General features: G+C 42.0%; 1 protein-coding gene across 1 annotated transcript in view; it reads left to right on the forward strand.

Moving 5' to 3' along the window:
* Positions 1–25365, forward strand: part of PPIL2 (peptidylprolyl isomerase like 2) — a gene marked incomplete at its 5' end in the record, with an annotated part of 67754 nt that extends 42389 nt beyond the window's left edge. Inside the window, 8 exons of the mRNA XM_008634107.2 lie at positions 657–746; positions 2100–2133; positions 10226–10343; positions 12867–12923; positions 22482–22554; positions 22693–22755; positions 23246–23385; positions 25072–25365. Of these exons, the coding sequence (XP_008632329.2) occupies positions 657–746; positions 2100–2133; positions 10226–10343; positions 12867–12923; positions 22482–22554; positions 22693–22755; positions 23246–23385; positions 25072–25165 (669 nt within the window). The remainder of the gene's footprint in view (positions 1–656; positions 747–2099; positions 2134–10225; positions 10344–12866; positions 12924–22481; positions 22555–22692; positions 22756–23245; positions 23386–25071) is intronic.
* Positions 25366–26168: the final 803 nt, after the last annotated feature.

The raw sequence follows: 26168 nt of genomic DNA on the forward strand, positions 1-26168 counted from the left end.
TTTGAATATCATGGCTCATAAATTCACTAAATAACTTTAATTTGCACTGTAAAAGTGAATTAGAAGTTGGCAGTATATTTAGCATCTTTTTTTTTTATTTAGAGTTTTGAAAATGATTTGGTTTTTTTTATTTTTCCTGTGTTCCAGTGACTTGGGTCAGTCCCATTGTTACTTCCAAGTGGTGAAGAGGACTGAATGCTTCTCTTCCAGTTAGTTTCAATGTGCTCACTTTGAAATAGTGGAGCAGAGAAGTCAGGTTTTTTCTCACTCTGTAAATCAACATTTTTCAGTGCTAGAAACCCGTTTGGAACAGGATTGTGATGCACTGCTGGAACTAAGTTACTTGCAAGTCTTTGAGCTTACCTGTGTTCACCATCATGATGTCAGCTGGGAACTCCCGTTACCTGAGCTAATGTTCAACACTTCTTTGTGCTAATTGGAACATCTGAGTTTAATTTATTTAACACAGTGTGTGTCTCTCTAGTGTACCTTAAAAGAACATATATTACAGGCTGTTTTCTGTAGACAGAGCCTCCGTCCTCCTTGAGTCCTCCATGTTTGTTTCTTTGTAAGGCACAAATGAAAAGTGATTCTTGTAACCACTGTCATGATTGTTTAAAAGTTGTGCTTAATTAAAACTTCCTGTTGTCTTTCAGACACCCCGAACATGTGAAAACTTTATCAAATTGTGCAAGAAGAACTATTATGATGGAACAATTTTTCACCGATCAATTCGGAATTTTGTGGTGAGTGTTAAAAAACTCCTGTGTAATGCACAATATGTGATGTACTCAAAATATCAGATACATTTAATTTACCTCAGGTTTAGGTTTTTCCATGCATGACAACTTGCACTAGATGTATATTAAATATACCTTCAGAATTAGGGTTGTCATAACCTATGCCATGTGTCCTTACTGGTCTTACTAACAATTGTCTCTGACTAATGTTGTCACTCAGAACATCACTGCATTCAGCACTGCATTTGCTGGTGTTCCAGACAAAGCCTTGAAGAGTCATTGCCTTGGCTCTTGTTATCTTCCCCAAGATGTGGGTGGGTGGTTAATGAACAGAAGGAGAGAGAGGGAAATGCTAATTTGGATAAGTAATTCTGTGGCCTGTTGAAATCCCATTCAGATGAAACTTAAGCAAGCATCTGAATTTCTATTTCCTTTCCTAGTGTGCTCCAGCACTGGGTGCCCAGGCTTTCTTGTGAAGGATTTAAAGAACACCTTGTGTTCCTGAATGTGTCTTTGGTAGTCAAAGATCTTTATTTACAGAGTTACAGTCCAGGCAGCTTAGGATATTGTAGCTGCCCTGTAACTTCCTTTCAGAAGAATTAACAACCTGATCCTGAAGACAGAGCACATCTCACAGAGAACATCACTGGATGTTACATTCCATCCTGTCATCCTACAAAAACCTTTCTTTCTTTTGACGGCCCTGTATATCTCAGTTCATAGTTAAATTCACAACTAAAATTGTCCTTCTGTGCTATTACTTTGAAACTGGTTGTGTCACTCTCCCTCCACTGGCATTAGAGTATTGAATATTATTTCTGTAGGTCCTGCATGTACAGCGATTAATACACGTAATTAATTTTGTTACTGAAATATTGGTTTCACATGAGGATTTTTCCTACTGAAGATAGTGAGTGGAATACAGATTCAGATACAAAAAATATTCCATATTCCCTCTTTTCTTGCCTTCCCATCTTGTGGAGGGTTGGTAGCAAAACGTAAAGCCTTTTCAGTTCCAAAAGCAGTGCATCATCAGTTTAAAAGCAGGTTCTGATTCAGCACATAATAAAAAGGATGATCTGGTTAACTCATTTGAGACTGGTTATTTTCCCTATTTACCCATAAAAGACCTATTACTTTTATAAAACTGCCATTCTGCTTATGGATAAGCAATGCAGGGGATGACAACCAGCTGATAAAGGCAGCTCCAAATAAGTAGTAATGGTTTCCTTGTTGCTGACTTGTCAACATGACACAGTATAGAAGGCAGAAAATTGAGCAGAATTGGCTTTTATGGTTTGTATTTGATGTCTTTCACACAGACACATATGTAAAATCGATTTCATTTTAATTCTGCAGATCCAAGGAGGTGATCCGACTGGAACAGGAACAGGTGAGGTTAAGTTTGAGTCAAGTAAACTGTTCTCACTTCATGGGCTCGGTTGTTAGATTTACTTCCAGACAATTTTAATTTAAAATTCTCTAAATTATGATATGTGGTACATTGTGTTTACTTTAAAACAGAGGTTTCATTAATATATTTTTATGAGCATGTTGACTATGTTCAAAATTTCATCTGTATATTCTCAGTCTAAAGCTTGGGCACTCTTCCATGCAGAATTCTTGCAGTTCTTGCTTCCTTATTCTTTCAGAAAATAAATAAATGAAAACTGTAATGGTTTTACAGCTGATCTTCCAGGGCAAAAAACAAAGGAAGAAACACATTCATGCAAAGTTGCTTTCAAATTCAGTGTTAATGAAATACTCGAGACCTGCCTTGGAATTGGTGATTGGCCAGACACCATCTGTTCTCCCAGCTAGTTGCCTTGTAAAGCCCATGCTGCTCTTTTTCTAACTTTTAGGGATCCCTGTTACAAAATTCTTCCACCTGTTCTTTCTCCCTTAGTTGGAGATCTGGTAACAGTCATATCAGGAATGGTCAGGAGGCAGAGCAGTTGAAGGGTGTCAGAGCATTGCCCACCACAGGAGATGTGTCATGTAATACCTCTGGTCACTGCTGTAAATTTGCTCATTTTCCACTTGCACCTTGTATCTGCCCACTTGAGGCTGTCACCAGCATACCCAGCTCCTCACCTGCTTAAATACTTTAGCTCTATTTGCTTTGTAAATAATGTTAGTGTGAGTTGCTCAACAGCTTTTCTTGTAGTGTATGTGATAATCAGCAGTTGCAGGATTTGAGACTAGTTGAAGGCTCAGTGCTTCGATGGCAAAAACCCATTAACAAGAATTGTTACCATCTATGCTTGGACTGTCAAATGCAATTTGATTTTTTTTATAAGGAAAGTTTTGGTTCAAATCCCAAAAGACATAATTAGGAACATCTTTTGAAATGAGAAATTAAAGAGGTGTCAGGAGACAGGAGTGATTTAATGGGTTGACTCAGACACCTCTCACCCTTGCAGGGTGGAGTTCAGATCCTGCTGTGGAATGAAAATTAACTTGCTGGTGTCATTCCTGTTTCTGTTTGTGCAAACAGCAGAATTGCTGTAAGACAGCAGAGTTAACAGGGGCAGAGGACTGGCATCACTGCTGCACTGAAAGGCAAGACTCAGCTCCACTGGCTTTGCCAGTAGGAAGTGAAATGCTAATAAGCACATAGGATGAAAATCCTCCTATGTATATTCTTTCACTTAAAAAAGGGAGTCTAATGACCTCTAGTATTTTCCATCTTGTTTTCCTCCTTGTCATTCTTAATTAAATATGAATATATCGCAGGCAAGATGTCTCGCAAACATCTGTCAGGACTATTAAAGTTCTAATAAAATGAACAGTGTGCACTCAAATAGACATGAGTCTTGCAGACTTTTAGAGACTGGCTGCAATTAGTGTAGAGTCCAAATGGTGCAAATGTCTTCTTTGCATCTGAATGGTTTTTATTTTTTGAAGACAGTTGAATTTTATATGTCCTTACCTAATTGCTTGTTGAATATGATAATATCACAAGAAAACCTAGATGGAGAGCCTGGTGGGCTGCTAGATTGCTCTTGAACTGTCATGTCTTTGTATTTAATACTTCAATGAAGCTGCTTAGACAGTTCACAGAGTGCAAGTAGTCTGTCAGGATTTATTCCTGACTACCAGATAAATCCAGGGCACTTGACTGTGAGGCAGAAATTCCACTTGTGTGTCTCAAGGTAAGAAGATGGCCAGAAGGTGTAAGAAGGTGGCCAGATCTGAGCCTTGATGTTCTGTTGGCAGCAGGGCAGCCAGAGGAGGGTTCAGCTCGGCAGCACTGCTTGAGCAGGGCAGATGGACTGATGCTTTCTTGGGCTCCCATGCTGTAAAAATCTTGCTCCATTGGTTTATGAATTATTAATGTGATTGCAGGCATTCACTTTAGGAAAGCTCTGCAGTGAAGCACTGGGATTCAGTACTTTGTACCTTTTTTGCCTGTGGCCTGTTTGTAATTTGCAGGATAAATTCCCCTTTTTTATTTCTTCTGCTGGAAGGGATTTCAGTATTTCTTTGACTCACTGCTTCTTAGAAGGGGAAAAAAAAAGATGCACCTTTGAAAGCTAAAAAAGTCTGTAAGATTAAATGGGCTTTAGAAGTAAATAACTTGACTTCTGTAATATCAGAGAAGCATATGAGAACAGAACGGGGCTTTCTTCCCAGATACTTCAATTGGCAGTAGGGAGGACTATTTAGAGGTTACCCTTTAAATGTCAATATTATAAACTGTTTCTATTAGAGCCTGTTGTAGGAAGACTTCAGAACAAAAAGAGCATATTTTGTTTCCTCATCCACACAGAACCTTCTGCTTTAACTGATGGTTTCTAGCTAAGATATTTGGCCCTTTTATTTGTTTTTTTGGAAAAAAACCCCAAAAAACAAACTTTTCCAAATCTATACATGGAAGATGCATTAAGCCTGTATACATTTTTCTTCTATTTATTTAATTATTTCTGTTCATTACTTCAGGAAGTAGAACAGACTGGTTCGAATATTTTCCCACCACTTGGTTTCTGTCATCTGACATTCATCCCATGTGTCAGGGTGTCAGGTTTATGGTTGCAGCCCCCAGATGCTGAGATGATCACCCACTCCATTGCTAACTAAGCCCAGGACTGTTCATCTTCTGGGTGGATTTGGGCACAATTAGTACAACATGACATAAAGTTACTTGTCACACGTACACAGACTGCAACTGTGCTCTTGGCTCACCTGGATTAAGTCTGCTTGTGTTTTGGAAACAGTTCACAGAGGTAAATGTCAAGCTGGTTGTCACTGACCATCCTCTCCCATGGCTACTCTAGCTGAACTGTCCTCTTTGTAAGCAGTACTGACCCTTACTTTGTTGTTTGTTATTCAGCTCCCCAATATGTCCTTTTTGAGTCTCTTTTGGACTGTCATAAAAGTAAATGTGACCCAGCAGGCACGTGAAGGACAACTAATTCCTGGTACTCAGCAGTTAACCTTGGAATGGAGCAGAGCGGAAATTAGCATTATGGCATCTGGGAGCTGAGATACCACCCTGGGAAAAGAGTGGGGAATAGAGTTTTACCTTAGCAGAGCTGTCAGACCTGCACTGCCAGAGCAGTCAGATACACAGTCCTGCAAGGCTGACACTGGTTTGGAGGACCAGACTCATTTTCCTACAGCCTTCAACTTAATGTTTCACAGGACTACTGGGAGAAATTTTATTGCAGTGCAGCAGCTTATTTATTTTCTAACAAAGTAACCACCCATAGAGGCAGTATTCAGAGCAATAAGCTGAGTCATGGTCATTCTTTGTAATGATTAATTATTTGAAAATGAATTTTAGATTTGTGTTGTATCTCTTTTCCTGCTGTTCATAACAAGTAAGTGGTTGAATGTTGTGAGTAATTCTAACTCATGGTCGTGCAAGTGGAGCAGCTGCTCTGTATTTTCAGTGTTCCAAATAATAGAAGAAAATTTGCATGTAGAAAAAATAGGTTTAATGTCCTAACCCTTTTGTATGAAAAAGGGAAAACTGTATGCAAACCGTCACATTTTCAAAGCAGCACAGGCATTTTTCAGCTACTCTTTCTTGCAGCCTGTTGGAAGGTCTCATGAATCAGCCTGTGATTTATGAATCCAGAAGGGCACAAAGGAGGCACATTATAGCTGTAAAAGTCCAGGATGAAATACCTCTGGTAGATGGGAATTGCATTTTGGTTGGCAGCAAGAAGAGCTCCTCTGAAATGTCAATAGCAAAGGACTCTGGACAAACTTGATCAATGCAATGTGATTTCCTAAGATTGCAAGTTCCTAAACTGTACCAGTTTGAGAGTCCCTTTTCTTGCATGATTGAAGCTCAGCAAAAGGACAAGAGCAAGACCTTTTAATCCAGAATATACTGCTTTTAATCTGCAGCCCCTCTGCAAATCCACTCTCGGGTTTGTGGAGTTGAGTACCATGTCCTGTTATCTGAGAGAGAGAAGCACTTACTGCCTGAGCTAAGGCTTTCATATTTGCAAAATGATACCAGAATCTCACTTGGAAAGCTCTACAGAAGTGTCAGATGTTATTATGTACCTCGTTGTTCCAAATGACAAGATGAAAATTACAGAAAGTAAGCCATCATTTTTGTGAATCAGAGCCCTCCCACTTCCTTACCACTGCTTAGCAATTTTTAAGCCAGAAAAAGGAAGGATTTATTTAAAATCACAACTGTCATGAATGATGATTCCCAGCCCACACCTGGCTTTTGGAATGCTACATTTCTGAAGCTTTAGATGCATCTCTCAGCTCTTTGCAAGAAAGTTGTACCAATTCTGTGATTGTACCTCAAAAAAATTTTAAATGCTCTTAGTAGGAACAAAGACTACCAAAGAGTAATCTGGTTTGGTTCAAAAGACAATCTGAAAATGTGGCTTTTTTCTGTATAGTTGCTAATATGTGATTGCTTCAGATGTCAGTTTAGATCTGTTTACCTGTTTACCATCAGCACAGGGTGCAGATACAAGACCGAATAACTAACCATGCTTCAGTACAAGCTAAATATATCTTGCTGCTCTGGATAGCCACAGAAATTATTAATGTTCTTTTCTGAGAGCTGTGTGGTCTGTTTCATTTCATGTCTGTGTGAGAATGAGTTAAACACATCTTTAATTTAAGAGAATTTTTTTTTAATGGAGAATGTGTGGAATTGTCTCCCAGCTTCCTTCAGCTTTGAATCATGTGTATCTGAGTAGGCATGTGATTTTTATTTTACAGAATTGTACAAAAACTCTTTCTAGCTTCTGAAGGCTTTGACACTGTGCAGGTTAAATGCTGTTGAATGCCAGTGTATTTCTGTGGCCAATCCCAAGAACGTTTCCTTTTGCAAGCTTTGTGCAAGCAAAGCCCATGTGCCCATGTGCAGTCTCTAATTATTCCCAACACCAATCCAGCCAGTTGCAGTACATGCTGGGGCCATGGCTGCTGCCATGTGAACTGATTTTTAGCACAGAAGCCGACAGAATTTTTTTCCAGCACTTTTTGTAATAGGATCTGAGAAAGATTTGCAAGTCCAGTAGGCACACAGCTCCACTTGGACGGAAGATAAGCTGAGAGGGAGGTGAAGTGACAGGGGGGGGGGCCAGCCGTGAATCCAACACCCAGAGTCAATTCTTGTTTTCCGTGGGCTTTGCTTGTAGGCTGGTACATCAGCACTGGGGTGAGGGGTTTGCATCATCGTGACTCCAAATATAGCCAGCAGAGATCTGTGTGCACTCTGAGGAAGATTTGGGGAGTATAAGGAGGAGCTTCCTCTCTTTATGGCACATACAGGGAGTGAAATGTGAAAAGACTGGAGCCAGACACTGCCGTGCTCCCACCTCTTCTGTCTGCATCCATTCTGCTTTCAGAAAATGTACATCCACACCTCCCACCTGTGTTGAGAATAAACACAGTAAAATCTGCTAGGTACTTACAAACACCTCATAATTATTAGTAGGTTTGGAACCTGTGAGTGGTTTTCCCAAGTTTACATTGAGCTCTAATGTAGATAGTAAAATGTAAAAATGTAAAATCCCTGTTCCAGCTGAGCATTAGGCACTGCGCTGCCATGGCCCTAGACGGATGAGGGGTCTGTACTTAATCTTCACAGAGAAAGTCATGCTGGGTTTCAGTAATTAAAAAAATGTATAGATGTAACTTGCCATCTTCTGACTTGTTCTGTCTAGTCCTGCTTCAAGCAGATACTTGAAGCCTGGAATAATTCCAGAGGTTAGCAGGAGTTTGACAAAAAGCACATTCAGGCTATTTTTAATTTAAGGAAAGTACTTTGGGGTTTTCCTTGAAAAAAGAAAAAAAGTATTCCCTTAAATTATTAAAAAAAACCAAACCAAAACAACAACAAAAACCCCCAAGCTGTGCCTGCTCTGCTGTCTGAGTGCCTTTGCAGCGTCTCTACCGCCCTTTGCCAGTCTGTGCTGCTGGGTCTCCACAGACACCTCAGTTGTGTCCTTCACAGGACATCTGGCCTTTTAGGCAAATGCTGCACAGGCCATTCCCTGTTCCTGCTGCAGCTCCCGGGCAGACAGAATTAGCCTTGGAAACAGCTGTATGGCAGACAGAGCAGGGGCTGTAACTATCTGCTAAAATATTAGCGCGTCTTTCCAGAGAATCAGAATGAGCCAAACTTAGCTTTCATACATATGAGATTAATTCTGACCTGCAGTGCATGATCCGAAATGAAATCATACAAAAATAAATATTCCAAAACCTAAAGATCATGGCTCATTGCTCCTGTCTGCAAGCTCTTGGGTCTGGTTGTTTGTGTGCCAGAAAGAGAGAGTCTCTCTGTCATTCACAATTTTTCTCTTTCCTTTTGAATTATTTTTCTGACCAGTGAAGGCTTCAGGCTTGATTCCACTCTCTTTCAGCAGCTTGACTGTAATTCCAGCATCAGCTGGAAGCACATGAAGGGTGTAGCAGACTCATGGGTTTGGCCACTTGCTGCTGTGTCCCATCTCAGCAGACTGGGCTCATGTTCTGTATCCTCTGAAAACTTCAGACAGCACAAACTCCTCTAGAGCTGGCTGCAACTGTACCATATCCCTGTCACCCACTACTGGAAAAGATTGGCATTTGGGATCAAGCTGATGTAATTTAGCTGATCTTAAAACATTCAGTAGCCAGAGATTGCTGAAGTAACCACTGCTGTACTCCTGTACAGAAAATCCCTACAGGGTTTGTCCACTTTTGCCACCTCTTGTCAAACTGCAGAGCAGGCAACACTCAAGTCTATTAATAGGTCTTTTGAATATGATTAATTGGGTTTTTAAGTGGGTCAGCTTCTTCCAGAATTTCTCACTTAGTTGCAGTTGCAGCTGTCTACATGTGATGCTTTGTTTTCACAGTAGTGTCTGGAACTCTTTCCTCATTTAATGCACTCTTGTGATTTTTTGGGTAAGGTTTTCAGTAGGAGCCTGATTCATTCCTTGGTTTTATTTGCTGCTTGTATGTGCAGCCATATCATCAAATTGCTTTCTGTGCTATGTGTGCACATGGCTGTGGAGCACCACAGATCCCTCCCTGACCTCCTGCTTCTCCAGTGATATACTTACTCTGAAGGGCTCTTGAGCCAGTTCTGCAGATGGACAAGTCTTGCTGCCTGTTTGGATATTTTTGTTTGTTTTATTTTTAATACTGTCCTAAGGTGAAATATTTTTTCATGGTTTGTCAAACAAGATTATGGATTTGACTGTAAAACTATGACTCATCTCAGCCTTCATTTTTCTTATTAAGAATGATCCTGGAGGAAAGTGCAAATGAAAATGTCAGATCTGTCATAAATAATGTAAAAATGACAGCCAGGAGGAGAGCTCTCACGGACCCTCTCTCTGTCCAGTTGCAGAAAAGAAATCAGTTTTGGAGGGCTGGGGCTGGGGTTCGTGCAATTTTTGTCATCCTTTTACCTTCACATTTAAGTGTTCACATCATCCAGGTATCTAGTCCAAATGTCTGATTTTTGCCTTTTATTTTGGGGCACCATATATTGTCATTCTTCATTGTTTAGTCCAGAATTAAGCATTTGAGCTTATAGCTCCTATTCTTAGTTGATTCTATGAATGTGTTTCATCTCCCTGATATTTTATTTCTGAAAACAGTGCTATATCCAGAGTGCAATTAAACTGGTAACTCTTTGCTCTGTTTTGCCATTAAGCCAGTTTTAAAGACTTAATGTCTCAAAAGAGAAAAATTATGGTGGACCAGCAGTAAAAAATTAAATCCTTGCCTGTTCTTCAGCACAGGATACATGAAGCTGTTGATGAAGTGTGGTCTGTTGCAGCTGATGGTGTGAGGGCACAGAAATGTGTTGCCAGTTGCAAACATCAGATTTCAAGGTCATGCTCAAATACTGGCCTATTGATAGGGGTGAGGTAACAATGTATTAACACATTGGGACTGGAAGTGCTGGAAACCTTGAATTTAATGTCAGTGCCTGCTACAAAACACAGTGGGAAACTAATGAAAACAAACATTATTCTTCTCTCATTTTTTTCTCTTTTAAGGAGGAGAATCTTACTGGGGAAAACCTTTCAAAGATGAATTCAAGCCAAATTTGTCCCACACAGGACGTGGTGTTCTTAGCATGGCAAATTCGGGACCCAACACAAACAAATCACAGTTGTAAGTAGTCACTTGCTTTTTTGTGCTTTACTGTTTCCCTCTGGACATTGTGTCTCACTCTGTTAAGAAGAAAAATGACATTTTATGAGGTACTCTTTAAAGTTCAGTCAAGTGAAATGTTCTGTCAAGTGCTGCATGTTGCAATCAGGGCTGCAGCTGCTCTTAGCGAATCTAAGAGCAAAGTGAAGCACAGCAAGAAAACCTGTAGGTTTATTATATCAGCAATAATTTGTCTTTTTGGTTGTTATGATTTGAAGTTTTTGTTGGTTTTTGTCAGTGTCCCTCCCCAGTGTAACCCCTATAAGATCATTCATCACATCTCTTCAGTCTGTTTAAATTTAGCCCCATATTGAGCTTTTTGACGGAATGAAATGAAACATAAACTCTATGGGAATATTACTTCTTTTTAGTCACCTGATTTTAAATAAATGGGAACAGTTCTGCTCTGTTGAAATGTGTAGACCTAGACGTGGCAGAGTGTACAATCTGGGATTGAGAATAACTTGTTTTCCAATGTACAAAAGCAGAATGAGGACTAAAATGAGGAAAAATTTAAAGATACTGAAGTTATAATGGCCTTGTTCATGTGTAACATTAATATGGGTGTTTGCCTGCAGTCCTTTAAAAATGTTCTGTGTCACTTTGAGCCAACTATTTATTGGTTGCTCTGTAAGTACTGCAATATAAAAATGTTGTTCTTTTATTGGGAGCCCCAGGAAAGGGTAAGAGAGTGTGTGTGTGTGCAGTACCGTGTCTTGGCACTGAGGAGGGAGGGAGGGATGGGGTCTTGGTGTTCATGATGCTGTGTTATGATGGCTTGTAAACTCTGCAGCAGTGTGCTTTGCTTTAATTAAACACAAGTGCTTGTCTCAGGGCCCCACATTCTTAGGCTTACTCGCAATCTTAAGCCTAAGCACGTGTGGGGCAGTTTGCTGGATCAAGTTGCTATACAACTTATTTTGGATTTGAATGTTACTGCCAGCTCTCACATGCTAAATTAGGGGAGAGTAGAGACTTCTTTCCTCTTTTTTTTTTTTTTTTGTTATAAAAAGGGGATTCTAATAACAGAAGTTACAGAGACCATAAGTGATGTGCCATTTTGAGTCACATCATCTGCTGCTGTAAATGTGATTGTATGTTCTCCTAAAATTTGCAAATTAAATACAAAATTCCTTTATATGTAAGTCCTTAAGAGAGTCCAGCTGCCCATATTTGTAAAGGCTCCTAGGCAGCACTTAGACACATCTAGCAACTGCTCTAGCCTTAGGAACTCTGTGAATAGCTCTCCCCATAGGTGACAGGCAATGCAGGGCAGAGGGAGCTGGGTCCCCTCTGCAAGGTGATGTTTGAATAATGCTCAGGACTTTTCTGGGACCATCCTGAGTTATGTTAATTCTGTTGTCCTTAATTTTATTTTGACTGCAGTGACAGATGAGAAGCTTTCCCTGTATATTTGCTACTTCTCAGGGGTTTTTTATCACAGTGCTACATAACTGACCATGTGTTGGTCTTAAGTACTGGACATCCAGGAATAAAGTGGTACCCTATGTAGGAGTTTGCAATCTGCACAGCATCCCAATGCTTTCCTAGGGCAAGCTACATCTTAGCAGACTGTCTGGCACATTGCAGCTGCTCCTATTTCAAATCATATAACTTCCTGAGGCAGTTGCTTATATGGAAAAGTGCTTTTGGAATGCTTATATATTTTTAGCTGTCTCCTATGTAGTGTAACAGATGGAAACAGGGAGGAGAGCCAGCACTGCATGTCCAGCCAAGACAGGCCATTGTGGTCTGCAGACCAGTGTGGAAACCTTTGTCTCATACATTTGTAGTCCAAGACTTCCAAAGAAGCATCAAGCTTTAGAGAAAAGCTTTAGTAGTAAAGGTTGCTTTGGATTAGTGTTTTAGTTCCCGTGTTTAAGTTTAAAAGTACAGCCCTCAAAATTAAAAGCCCAGTTAGTTACTTTTGACACTTGGAAGTATTCTTCTGGGATCTGAAGCACGAGTGTGCTCTGTCCAGAGGAGAAATGGATCACCAACAGGCCAGTTTAAGGGAAGAGAAATGCAAAAAGTAAATATCCAGAAAATAGAAGTTTACACTGGCAGAGACTGTTGTGTCATGTAACTTTGTTTGCTGGATACAAGCTGCCTATCGTGCACAAGAAATGTTCTTCCCAAGCAGGATGCACGTCTGCCTGCCCTGCATGAGCTTCCCAGGGCCTGCATGGCAAGGAGGCAGATGCTCAGATTAATTTTGAACTTGCTGCAAGGTCCCCCTCTTGGAGTACTGTTTAAGAATGTGAGTACGGTGAAAAGTGAGAAGTCAAAACTGCAGGAATCCAGGGTGGAACTCACAAAACTGAGGAGTTAAAGGACATTTGGTCCACAGGCCTTCCAGAGAGGCAGAGGGGCTTGGCTTCTCTCCAAAAGCTTTTGCAGACACTTTGTGTTTTTAAGCATTACTGGCTGTTGTTGAGGGTCAGTGGGACAATGTGGTAACTGTTATGTCTTTATTCTTCCTAGCTTCATCACATTCCGCTCCTGTGCATATCTGGACAAGAAGCATACAGTTTTTGGAAGGTAAGTGAAGGATATTTTGGGCAGCAGCATAGCAGACGTTCTCCCCTGTATGTCTGAAGCATAAAGAGAAGAATCTAGTGACTCTTGTAATTGAACTGGAGCAAAATCCTAGCTCACAATCCAGTTCTGCTGGTCATCAGTAGGTGGGCAACATTGCACCAGTGCCAGTCAGCAGACCCTGCCTTGTTTTCCTCCTTCCATCACTGTAAGTTGCCTCATTTCCCTTCTGTGGGTGGCCCTCCAGGAGTCATGAACAAAGTAATCATCATCATGTAATGAACCATGTTAATATTTGTGCATGTTAATTGCTGGGACACAAGAGATTAGCTCTTCAATACTGCTTTCATCCTCTTATGAGCCATCAACTGAAAAATTAGTCATGACAGGACTGCTCTTCATCTCTTCATCATGGCATAGACCTTCTGCATAGATGAGGTCTTTTGGCCCTTCTTATTCTTTTTTATTTTATTATTCTTTTGGTTTACTCCTGACAATTATCACTGGTATGAAATCTGTATATTTATGTGCATGTGTGTGTGTACATACATACATGCTTATGCACACATATATAAAGATACTACCAATGCCCAAACAGTGAGAGAACTTCATTCCTTATAAAGAAGTCTCTTCTGAAAGTCTTTTCCAGTGAAGTCTTCACATGATAAAGATTAAGGTATTTATTGCAGAAGAAGGTACAAAGTCTTTGTTATGGTTTGTTCTTTGCTTCCTGTGCTGCAGGTACTTGGTATTTAGCAAGTCAAGCAAAGCTGTTCTCAAACACCCATCGTGCAGGGCAGGAGGGGGAAATGCTACTAGCCTGCTGCATTGGTAGTTCCTGAGAATCTTACAATCTTTTTTACTTGTAGTTTTGGGGTTTTATTCTTTTCGTAGTTTTATTCATTTGGAAGTCGGCAATGGAAAATAAAACCATGTGCTGTTTACTTTGATTGAATGTCATGCAATTGTGCTGTACAGTGAAAGTGATATATTTAATCCATCTTCCCTGCCTGCAAGTTCTTGAGGCAGAAACTGCTTCATTTTAATGGCACTTTATTTTAGTGCTGTTAGTTCCAATACTGATTCTTCAATAAATGCACTCTTGGAAATGTATTTTTTTCTTTCTCAGGTTTGTCCTAGAAAAATTCAAAGTTCCCTTGTCCTTTAGTGAAACGAGATAATGCAGCAAATTCTAATACTAAAAGCTGAGAATTGGTATATTCTTGGAGGACTTACCTTATCCAGATCTTAGGACTATTTCACTTAAGCTACACTTGAGTCCACCTTGCAAAAACCCTTTCAAATCCCCTACAGTAATGCTGTTAACCTGAGCTGGCCAGCTCATCAAATTATGTCTGTGTTAGGACAGCTCAGCTGAAAATGTGCCTGTTCTTCAGTTCTGGATGCAGCCTGGCCTCAGTGAGCATCCTGTGTAGTCCTCCAGTGTCTGTGCTGGAGTGCACTCTAGTTTTACCAGAATTCACCAGGACAGAATTTGGAGAGAAGCTGAGCTTTCTGTGGTGCAGGGAGTGTGCTCCCCAAAGCCTTTGCACTGTGCTGAGTGTCTCAAGTACCTTGTGAGCAAAATAGCTCAGATGATGTTTCACACTGTATGTTGCCCTTTAGAGAGGAATTACTTCCAGGTAAATCTGGGTAAGTGTATACAGCAGAGATTTTTGCAGTTTGCAATGACTGTCTTAATTTGTGAACTGTCTTTGCTGCTACTGAAATCTGAGCTTAGGTGCCAGAGTGAAGAAGTGGTGCTGCTTATATTTTTAGCTGAAATACAATGGAAAAACTTTATAAAAAGTGTTGGTTTAGAATCATATTTGGCTTCCTGCATGAAAACTGAGTGACATCTTCATATGAACATAGAGCAGGGAAATTTTACTCTGATCTGTCTTGCATGTAAATGAAGATCAATTCAAAGAAGGTAAAAATGAAGATGCTGGAATATATGTATCCCAGTCAGTCTGTATTAATCTACAAATGGAATTATTGAGTAATTTAATTTACCTACAAATTTAATAATAAAAGGTTGATGTGTGTAGCTCTTAAGATCTATATTTTGTTATCAAAATCCTTCAGCTGTTTTTACCTGCATTGTTTTTAAAAGTCAGATAAGCCAGAAGATGCCAGAGATTGTACCTCTAGTAAAATTCCAACTTCAGTTTGCTATTTTAGATCCTGGGTGGTTCCAGGATTTGGTGACTATATCTGAGCTGATTATAGCACAATAATATCTGGGAAGCATATCTAGGAATAATATCTAGGCTTGAGAGCAGAATGAACCCATGATATCAGGATTCTTTGTTTCCATCAATGTTTAATTGTATTGTTAACTGGATGCTTACTGGCCTGTTGTGACTTTCATATAGATTTGAGGATTACTTATTTCAGTTAATATAAAAACCTAAATACTCTGATCTGAACTGTACTCTCAGCTACTCATCTGTGACTCTGGTTCATGTTAGTGTCACACAGTTATCTTGGAGAGCACAATTTGACCTGTTTGTAATTTGTATAGAACTTTTCAGCAGGCTTTCCATAGTTTAGAGAACAAAAAAAAGAGTGAAAAGGCAACCATTCCCTACTGTTTTCTTTGTTTCTTTGGTCATGTGTAGGATGCAACATTGAAAAGATCCTTCTCTGGAAATGCACCTTATGCATGTCCTCACTGGTTCGAAACACATTTTTTTACATAGGAGAATCTATTAATGCCCACACCTGGGCAGTGGGACTGTGAAGAGGTGACATGTGTCTGCCTTAGGCACTGGAATTTTCAAGTCTCAGGAGAAAGGTGTGGCTGGAGGACAGGGAAGGGCTCATCATGGTTGTGCTGCCTACCATGGCAGTGATGAGGATGCAGGTATTGAAAAGAAAGGAGATAATCTGGCATGGCTGGGGAGCAAAAAGAGAGAGTGAGAGAAGAATGCCTTCCCTTGGAGGTGTGTTCCAGGTTGCATGGATTTCCTGCTCCAACAGAGCTGCCTAGATTAAATTAGTAATTACCATTTCTAGTAATTACTATTTCTTCTGACTTAGAGAATGATGTAATTAACACGAAAACCAACTGGTGGCTTTTGTGGGCTTTTAGCTTGCTGGGGAGAGGTTTAATATAGAAACTGAGATAATGTAAACCAACTGACATGCATTTGCTCTGCACCGAGGGGATGAAAAACATTTGCAGGGGGCTGCTGCCTGGGGAGGGTTCTGCCTGCTGCTGCCCTGGGCTGTGCCTGGGATCTCCCTCCTACCCGTGCTCCAAGCAGGGCATCGGCTGGGCTGTGCCCTGCAGGAGCTACAGGAACACTACAGCCAAAACAGCAGATAGGCTCAGGTTCCTGCTTGGTGTGCTTTATGAAATTTAGATGCAATCCATGCTGTTATTATGTTTTCTGTTGCAATGGTTCACAGCTCCTGTGGACCGGAGACCTGGTACATTTGCCCTTCATAAGCAGAAATAGAAACATAATCTCTGTCCCTGAGAGCTGTGTAAGTAGAAAAGAGATTGCATATAGATACAGGGAAGTTGTGACAGGGACCCATTTCAACCTACCTTCCACCACCTTTGGGAAAAGAAAGCCCCAGGAAAAAAGGAAATTGCTTCATTGATATTTTTTGGCAACCTGTTCCAAAGCTAAAGGCACACATTAAAAAGTGCATGTGTAAAACAGAAGGAGAGAAATGCTTTCAGAATTTCGGGTGAGATTTAAGACAAGCAGAGCATGGTGGGCTTGAAAATGAGGGCATGTTGCAGGTATGTGATGTGATAAAATGAAGGGCAATAAAGGGAGCAGAGAGAAAAGTGTTGTGGTCAGAGTGGCAAAGCTGGAAATTATCTGTGCAGCAGTTCTGTGTGTTTATTAGAGCATCACTTGTGTTTGTCAAGAGCTGAGAAAAGAAAGTGGCAACGAGACAGGAGATGAGTGTGTCAAGGACAGTTTTCTCATTTGTATGAGGCTGCACATATCTGCTTACATGCATAACTTTTACTGTCTCTTGAGGTTTCTGCTGCTCATTCTTCAACTCTCTTGTTCCCAGAAATAATGAACAAGGTGGTTTGGGAAACCTCAGACTTGGTCAGATTGGAGGCATCAGTCAGTAGCTGACATGCACTCAGCTTATTCTTCTCTTTTTTTCCCTTCTCCCCTTGCCAGATGCTTTTGTGGAAGAGAGTTCTTCCCTTGGATCAGTATCACTCTGTATTAAGTATTCCTTAACCTGTTTAATGCTTTCTACTGCAATTCTGTAGACTGGGGCAATGAAAGTAACTCTCATCCTCTAAAGTAATTAGCAACATAAAGCAACTACCAGGCATTATTCAGCTACCCAGGTACTGTTAAATAACACAGTGTATGTTTCCACTTGTCACATTCCCTGTATGATTTGAATCAGTGAATCCCAGTTGCTTCTAAACTGGAAAACTCATGTTCTTATGGCTCTTCTGCTTTAGTACATTTGAAGATCAGAGAAATTGTGTGACAGCAGAAGAGCTAATTCTTTGTAGGGAGAGTGACCTAATTTTGCACTGCAGAGTCTGCTCCCCAGACACCAGGATAGGAGCAAAGAGCAAGGTGGGAAAATGAGCCAGGCCTTCCTGTGGAGGCCAGGGCTTTGGTGTCCTGCAGCACATGAGCACTGGGCTGTTGGAGCTGCATGAGGGCTGCTGTCGTTTCCAAAACGGTTGTATGATCTCTGAAGAGGGACCTGTGCCAAGGCAGGGAAGTCCTTTCGTGCCAGGTTCATCTGTTGAGTCTAGTTTCAATAAGCTTTTTTCCAAGTTGTTTTAGTTTTTCAGCACCTTTTATTACCATGTCTCGCCTGCTAGATTAAGCCCTTATCTAGCAGAGAGATGGAGATGTTTCAGCTGCATCCTTGTTGCACACTGGAATTGCTCACTCCATTGCAGATTGGGTGTATGCATAGAAAACATTTTGTCCTGAGTGTACGTGTTTGTGCACGTATGTGTTCTCTCTGTATATATAAATGTATGTTTTTATAAAAATAACCTTCGGGGCAGAATGTGTTTACAAAAGAGCAATTTTTCTTTCTGGTTTCTGTTTGTAGTTTAAAGCTTTTCTTAAAAAAAAAGTCCAGACATTGTTCTTGTATCATCTTCTGACCAGGAAACTCTATCATGTTGGCCCACTGCCATCCCCAGCATTGCATAAGGCTTAATTCCTATAATTCTTCCAAACAAAAGTAAGAGAAATAGGTTCATGTGTGAATGTCTCTGAGACTGCAGGGGAGGAGCAGTTTTTCTTTGGGGGCAGCACTAACTAATGTACAGTGAGACCTTCACCGGCATGTTGCAAATGGTTAAAGCCTGCTCCGGGTACTTCACTTCTGCATCATGCAAAGGCATAGGCAGTGGTTATGAAGCAAGGTTACTAGTTTACATAAAGGAGCCTTAACAGGAAGTGAGATTTTAATAACACATCTAAATGTGAAATGCAAAGATTTCCAGTGCTAACTTACCCAGCTCTCAAGAAAACAGAATTGCACAAGTAAGGGCACATTTTTGTTTTCATTCCTATGCCAACAGAAAAAAATACCCTAAATATACCTGCCTTGTCGCTCATGCTTAAATGTAATGCAACATTTATCAAGCTCCTCTAAAAATACAGGCTATCTCAGGGATGCTGAGCTAAATATATAGTTGAGATCATCATTTCTCTGTTCGACATCTACTGGAAGCACACAGCAAATCCTTGGTTTCACTGGTTGTTCTATTGTGAATGGTGTCTTGAAAGTGTCACCCTTTTCAGTGTTGGATGTCACCTGAACGTCTTCTTAAACCTCGGTCAATTTAGGACAAAGCATGTGTGACACCTTATAAAAGGAATAGAGCCAGAAGCAGTGGAAAAGGTTAGTCTTGTTTATCCCTTCTCCCTTCCCTTCCCTGCTGGCTCCCAACTTGGCACAAGTGGCATTACATGGGACCAGCCAACCCAGTGTGAACGGTCACTGTCTGTGTCACGCGTTTAGCACGTGTGAAGAGTATAAAGGGATGTTCGTCTGAATTTCTACAGTCTGCATTTGCTTCTACTGAAAATTATGTACAGATTTCCTTGAATATTATAATAATACTAAGTAGTGGCTCACTCTTTAGAGGATCTTTTTTTACTGTTTTAATGTAGCGATCTGATGGACTTTTCTACATATAATTTGTATGGGCTTTTTTCTTGGCCCAAAATATGTGTTGTTGGACAGCCAAAGAATCCCAAAAACTTCTCTGGTATGTTGGTTTCCATATTCTGTGAGGAGCAGTTGCTGTAACGGATGCCAGTGCATGGTCTTTTACACATTATATCTCATCAGGCTGATTTTAGTGATGCAATGTAACATCATGAGATTTGACAATAACAAACACGTAACATTTCAAGGGCCTGCATGTACCTTGTCTCTCTCAGATCAGAGGAAAGCTGGTAAAAGCCTTTACAGTTTAGAATATTCAAATTTTTTTGCATCCAGCTCTGACTGCCAGGTTAGCATGTAGTTCCATTTTTACTGCATGGGTGATGTTTGGAATTAGATTTTATCCTTTTTGGATGTTAATTTTTAGTGGTGAGATACCAGCCTCAGCCAGGCCTGACCCTGACAGAGCTCCCAAAGCTCCCTGAACAAAAGTGAACTCATAGATTATTATTTCCTGTCCCTCTGGTCAGAGCTCTTGCCTCTGAGCTGGTGCTTTGTATTCAAATTAGTTTTTATTTTTTATCAGTGTTGCAGCACTGTCCTTATAAAGACAAAAACATATATTGAGACCTGACAGTGTAATACACAGAGAGACTCTGTGCAAAATGTTGGAGGGTGCAAGGGAGAAAAAAGGAAGCAATTTTCCATTTGAGAGACAAGGAGTGAAGAAGAAAAGAGAATGACATGCTCTGCAGGCATAACAACTTTGTCTTCTTCCCCCTTAGCCCTTTACAATCATGTCAAAATAGACTCTTTAGGTCATTTGCTGATGACCTGTGAATGCCATGTCTATCATAGCCTTTCAAAATGTACAAGTGACAAAATATTACCAATAAAGTTAAATTAGCAGAGCAACTGAAGAGCTGGTAACCATCAGTAAAATGCATTAGGGCTAATATTGTGGGAGGTCTAGCTATGGGCTAGGGGATTACTCAGATGAGATTGCCAGTGCACAGCTGATCTGGCCATTTCAAATTATTAGAAACCTAATTAAATGAAAACACACAATCAGATAATGAGTGATCTGTTGGCTAGAAAATCCTCTGATATTAAATCAGAAGTTTCCTTTGGGGCAGTTAAAATACAGTGAATATATCTTGGGTTGGCTGTTAATCACCAGTATTATAAGTGAGTCTGATACTGGCCTGAAGAGAGATTTTAAAATTGAATTTTTGTTACGAACTTTCCAAAGTTCATACAGGGTCTTCAAGCCCTGTGCAGCCTCCCCCAGTCTGCTCCCTCCAGTCACAAATGACTGAGGCTGTTCTAGCCTGCGTCCATGGGTTTTAATTGCACCCAGAAGTCACAGCCTGATTACAGAATAGCAGCAGGCCCTTGGGGAATAAAGTTTGGAGCAGCACTGACACATGAGCAAGCACAGCTGTGCTGGGGCAGGTGCTGAGAACACCCTCTCTGTCTCAGTTCCTTCTCTGTGATGGGGTCTGTCCTTCTGGTTGTGGTTACAGCCTGCCCCAGCCCATGGGGTGGCAGTGAGGGCACTGGGGAGTGGTGTAGAAGGTGTATTTCTCCATTGGATCAGCTGAGACCATGGCAGGTGAGCATCAGAGGCCTCTTCTGGTGCTGGCCAGGCAGACACTGCCATGGTGGGACTGACAGATGCCTTTGAGATGGAAATACCCTGGTATGAGTGTATAAAATGTATAAATATGACTGTGATACCATGAGTGTTTTGGTTGAGGCACTGCTTATTTCTTTTATACGAAAGCAGAGTTAGGTGATAAAATGCTCCACATATTCCACCAGTTTGCTATCTTTTTTCCGCACCAGTTTCATTTAATTTGATTTTCCCCCATTTCATCTGCCCATCCCTTGGCAGCCTACTCGTGCTGGTGCTGTTGTCCCAGTAACAATCAGGCTTCAAAACAGTTTTTCCCCTGTGAAAGCTGGGGGATTGCTGGCTCTCAGCTAGCCCTGTCCCATGGGCAGCCCTGGACTCCTCAGTGGCCTGTTCCTGCCCTTGCTGCTGATCTCCTGGCCCCAAACTCCCCTGGCTCCTGGAGCAGTGTTTTTGAGAACTACGGCTGCTTCTCATTGTCCCATAGCCATTAATATGGGCTGTATTTTTGGTTCCTGGCCATGTGGCTTGGCTCTATTAAAACAGATATTGTCCAGCTACAGCCTGCTTTGGTAATAGATTTAGATCACTCGGCATCAACAGCCTGTCTTCCTCTTTATTTACTGCTCTTCTAAGAATAGCTGTTTTCAAATTTAATTGTGGATGATGATGTGCATAAAAGTGTTAAATACCCTGGGACCAAGAGCTGCTCCCAGCAGGACCCCTCTGAAAACACACTGACTCAGTGGTTCCTGTTTAAAATTAGATTTTGACACCTGTCAACCAATTTTTTATTTAATGTGTGCTGTATTCACTTTATATCATTCTGGTTCCTCAATCAAAATATCTGCCGCCTTCCAGAAGTCTGTTCCATGGACACTGTTATCCCTGTTAACCACATCTGTTGTCTCAAAGATAGAAGGTTGTTTGACAGACACTGTTTTCCACAAAACCTTGTTGATTGCTGTTACCTATTTCCTTTCTTTCTTAATCATGTCCTGTCTCCGCTATTCCATTATTTTGTTGGGACAGATGACAGGATGACAGGATTATAATTATCTGGGTTTCCCCATTTATCCTTTCTAAATATGCTTTTCTAGAATGTTCCCATTGTTCCACACTTTTTTGGAAAATAAACATGCAACAGTCCAGAAAGCCTTCAGCCTTAAACATTTTCAAGCAAGTGTTTGGATATGTTGACTTGAAAAGTGAGAACCCAGGGATCTAAGGCCCTCCTAGGTGAAAACTGCTTTGAGAACTGTCCTGGCCTTACCCTGTGGCTGTGACTTGATGTTCTGCTGCCTTTGCAGTGCCCTCACAAGCTCAGTCATGATGTTCTTCTGGAGGAATCCTGTGCTTTCTGTGTTACTGGTGTTAGTGCAGACAGCTCTGCCTGTACTGCTGTAGTTACCATTCTCTTCCCGATATATCACTCTTAGGTTTCATATACAGTTTAAAAACAAAGGAAAGAAAAGACTTGTTCTTCATCTGGCTGGTTTGTGTGGCTCCCAGGTTTTGGGCTTTGCTTTGCCTTTGTTTGACTTTTCCATGTTCTGTTTAATTTTAAATTCAAACCCCATATTTGAGGAAAAAATTTTTATCTTCCACACTGAATGGCATTATCTTAGGTCTTCCTAACACAGTTACTGATTCCCCTCTCCCCAGACATGATGATTTTAAAATCTGCTAGAGTAATGGGCATAAATCAGATATATTTAAGGTAAGGGTGTGGGAATATTTTGAGTATGTTGTGACAACTGCATAACATGACCTTCCTCTTCTAGGGTGGTTGGTGGCTTTGAGACTCTGACTGCTATGGAGAACGTGGAAAGTGACCCAAAAACAGATCGTCCCAAGGTACACATGAAGCACTGGGGGCAATGGCCTCACATGGCAGTGCTGATCACTCTGCTGACACTTCTTGAAACAAAAATAGGGGGAGATGGCACAACTTAATCAGCAGATGGAATTACTGTTCTTCTCTTCTGCTTCCAGGAGGAAATAAGAATTGAGACAACAACTGTTTTTGTTGATCCCTATGAAGAGGCAGATGCACAGGTGAGGTTGATTGGTTGGTTGGTTGAGGCTTTTTTTGAAAGGCCAGAGCTCTTCTGTAAAGAACTTTGCCACGTAATGCCTGTTCTTTGCACATGGGCAGCCTCCTGGCCCATCTGGTTGCCAGCTAAGATTAAGCAGCTGCCATTCAACATTGTCTTTCTGCCAGGATCCCAGTTGCTCTTTCAGTGGAGAGTTACTCTTGTAAACTGAGTCTAGCACAGCTCCCAGTCCATCACACTTCTGATGGTTTCCTTTCAAATGCTCCCAGTAGCTGTGGGTAGCTGCAGGTGAGAAGAAAGGAGTCTTGCTGTAATGGCTGCAGACAGCCAGTTTGTAGTGGCCCTTGAGGGCTGTCTCATAAAGCCTGCCCTATAATCTCAGCAGTGCTGATTGCTGGTTTAGAGTGCTTTAAAGCTTCAAAGAATCGTAGACATTTTCTCCTTATTCTGCACTATCTCTTGCAACAGATTGCACCCTTTGCTTCCCACAGGTTGCTGCTGAAAGAGAGAAGTTCCAGGAGGAAGAAGAAGCAGCCAAAATAAAGGCTGAGGTAGTCCCACCAAAGAAAGAGGTTCAGACTCCTAAAACTTACCGGCAGGGGATTGGAAAATACATCAACATGGCTGCAGCGTGAGTTCTCTGTCTATCTGATTTTTGCTGAATATTTTAGGTGCCTTTCCTGCTGGATGCTGGCCCTGTCCAGTGCCATTGCTCAGATCTTTGGTTTGGGCTAGCAAAGACACCCTCATGTAGTCCTAACAGTCAAGAGTTTACTTTACTCCTGTTGTTTTTCAAGGTCACATGTTAACTGAGCTTCTCTTTTAGCCCTTGAACATGACCAAGTTGGTCTTTAAAAGTGTTTGCTGACTTCAGAACTGTAGATACATTTCCAGAACTCAGAAGTCTTTGAGGAACTGTACTGTGTCACTTCCTAGACCATCTTTTATCGTCTTCCTTTTCTGCAGCTATTTCTGAAGGCCATGGTCCCACAGATGTTTCTCTTTTAGCAACTTCTGCCCTGCACAAAGTAGCTGCCCCAGGCCCCTGTCAGTTTGCTGCTCTGCTTCCCTGTTCAGCCACACAAACAGCTGTACCAGCACAGCTGAAATGGCTGGAAAGGGGAGCAGGTTCCCAGGCTTGCTGTGGGAGCACAGGGCAGCTGGGTAGCTCCAGGGTACCTGGCTGGTTGGACTGCCTTATCCTAAAGCACCCTCTCCCAGACACCCTTTGTACCGTTGTCAGGATAGGCAGCACTGCTTTCTTTCCTAAGGATGGCACAGAATCCTGTCTGAGCAGCAGCTTAGCATGTGTTTTGGAAAAATTAAAATAAATGCCTTCCACTTGATTTTTAGCAGACTTCTCTAAAAGCATTTGCAAAAATGCTGTTGTCTGTCTGCTACATAAAGGCCTGTATTTATGTATACACAGATCTGGGCAGCCATTCAATCAGCTTGTGTGTGCCTCTGTGACTTACAGGCATTGGCATAAGTGTGAGAACAGAAATATGTTAGCTCAGATAGGTCAGTTTAGTGTGTCAGTAAAATTTTTCAGTTGCAGAATATTGCTTGTCCCTTAAAATACATAAATACATACAGCTTAAAACTGCTGACACGTTGCACTCTTATTTACAGAGGAAATCCAGCAGTTTGTGGCTCTGTGGAAAAGACCAGGTAGTAGAGAAAGGACCTTCAGTCACTGCAGCCTGCTCTGGCAGCTTTAGGGTTCTGTGTTCTCCCTATCAGCTACTGATATCTGACAATAAAACCACAGCACGTGAGCTGGCTGCACAGCGTTCCCTGGGGTTGCAAGCTCTGCTCAAGAGAGACTGATAATAGCAGCAGCAACTGCAACAGGCTGGGCTCAAGAAACAGGAAAGGATCTGAAAAGCTCTCCCAGCTGCTTTATACCTAATTCCCCATAAATTCTTTTTCTGCCACAAGTGCAGGTGAGAAGGTGTGCAGAGAACTCATGGCTCATGTTTTCGTGACCATGCTAAAAAGGTACAGCTGTTAAATCTTCAGCTCTGGCCTGGAGAACTTACTGTGCTTTGAACACATTCCTGGGAGTGTTCAAAGCCTGGCCCAAACCATCCCCATGGACTCATTCTCCCTCTTTTTGGGCATGCCAAAGGCCCCTATCCCCAACCCCTGCAGTCCCCATGCTGGCATGGAGCTTGCACTCCTGTCTAGTTGACAAGGGATGGGCTGGCTCTAGTACAGCTGGTGCTGGGAGAGAAGAGGCAGAACAGGCACCCAAGCTGCCCTGGTCCCACTGGCAGTAAAGACTCCCTGAGAGTTGTTTTCATTCTGGCTGCAGGAAGCGCAGCGTGGAGGATGACGGGCCCTCAACCAGCACAGCTGTGAAGAAAGAGAAGAAGAGCACGGGCTTCGGGGACTTCAGCTCCTGGTAGCAGCATGGGGAGCCCAGCACTGGGGCAGCACAGCACAAATTGGAGCCTCCCACGTGGTCCCAGAGAGCCCAAAAGACAGTCTGTCCTGGGGAGGGAAGGCACCGGCCTGCCCTTCCACTGGCAGAGAAGAAAGTTGCTTTGTTGAGGCTGGTTAATGTGGCTTTGTTTTCTAGAGAGCGCATTGCCCCACTGCATCTTCCTCGAAGCTGCTGCTTTGTTGAGGCCGGTTAATGTGGCTTTGTTTTCTCGAGAGCGCATTGCCCCACTGCATCTTCCTCGAAGGCTGTTTTGTTGTTGTTTTGCAAAGCAGGGAGCAGGCAGCCCAGCTCCCTGGGGATCAGCTGGAGCCTTCTCTGTGTGCCTGGCAGCAGACCAGGCAGAGCCCAGCTTTGCAGGACACTGCTGCAGTGAACAGCTACAGTGGTGAAAGAGCTCCTTTTACAGGTAATCATTTCCAGACCAGCCAAGTGTGCCAAGCCAGGGAATGAATTAATGTGCTGGGAAGCGCCTGTGCTGCTGGAGAGCTCTGTGGAGGGGCTCCAGCCTGTCCTGCCCCTACCTTCCAGCTGCCTCCTGCTGGTTCTCAACAAGGACCAATTTTGTCTCCTCTTTGCCAGGATCCTGTCTGGACTCACTGCTGTCAGTCTCTGAAGGGTCTCACTCACTCCAAAACGAGCCCTCTCTGTACCTGTTAAAGCCTCCCAACAGCCTGGGAAGCTGTGAGTCTGCATGGGGTGCCTGGGGCAGCTGCACCACTTACTCCTCCCAGTGGCTGCCCTTCCCTGAGCCACTGGGTGCAAGGATGCACCAGTTCACACCTGCCCTCAGGTCCCAGAAACTACAGCCTTGAGCAACTGAGCAGGAATAGAAACAACTCTCTTGTTTGTTTTTTTAATACCCATCCCTAAAGCCTGGTCCTTGCAGGGTAAAACATGCAGTCAGGCTTCCCATCATTAGGAAAAACCACATAATACAGCTGACAGGCATCCCAGATATTTCCATT

This window comes from Corvus brachyrhynchos, unplaced genomic scaffold (assembly GCF_000691975.1).
Source record: "Corvus brachyrhynchos isolate BGI_N302 unplaced genomic scaffold, ASM69197v1 scaffold114, whole genome shotgun sequence".
NCBI lineage: Eukaryota > Metazoa > Chordata > Aves > Passeriformes > Corvidae > Corvus > Corvus brachyrhynchos.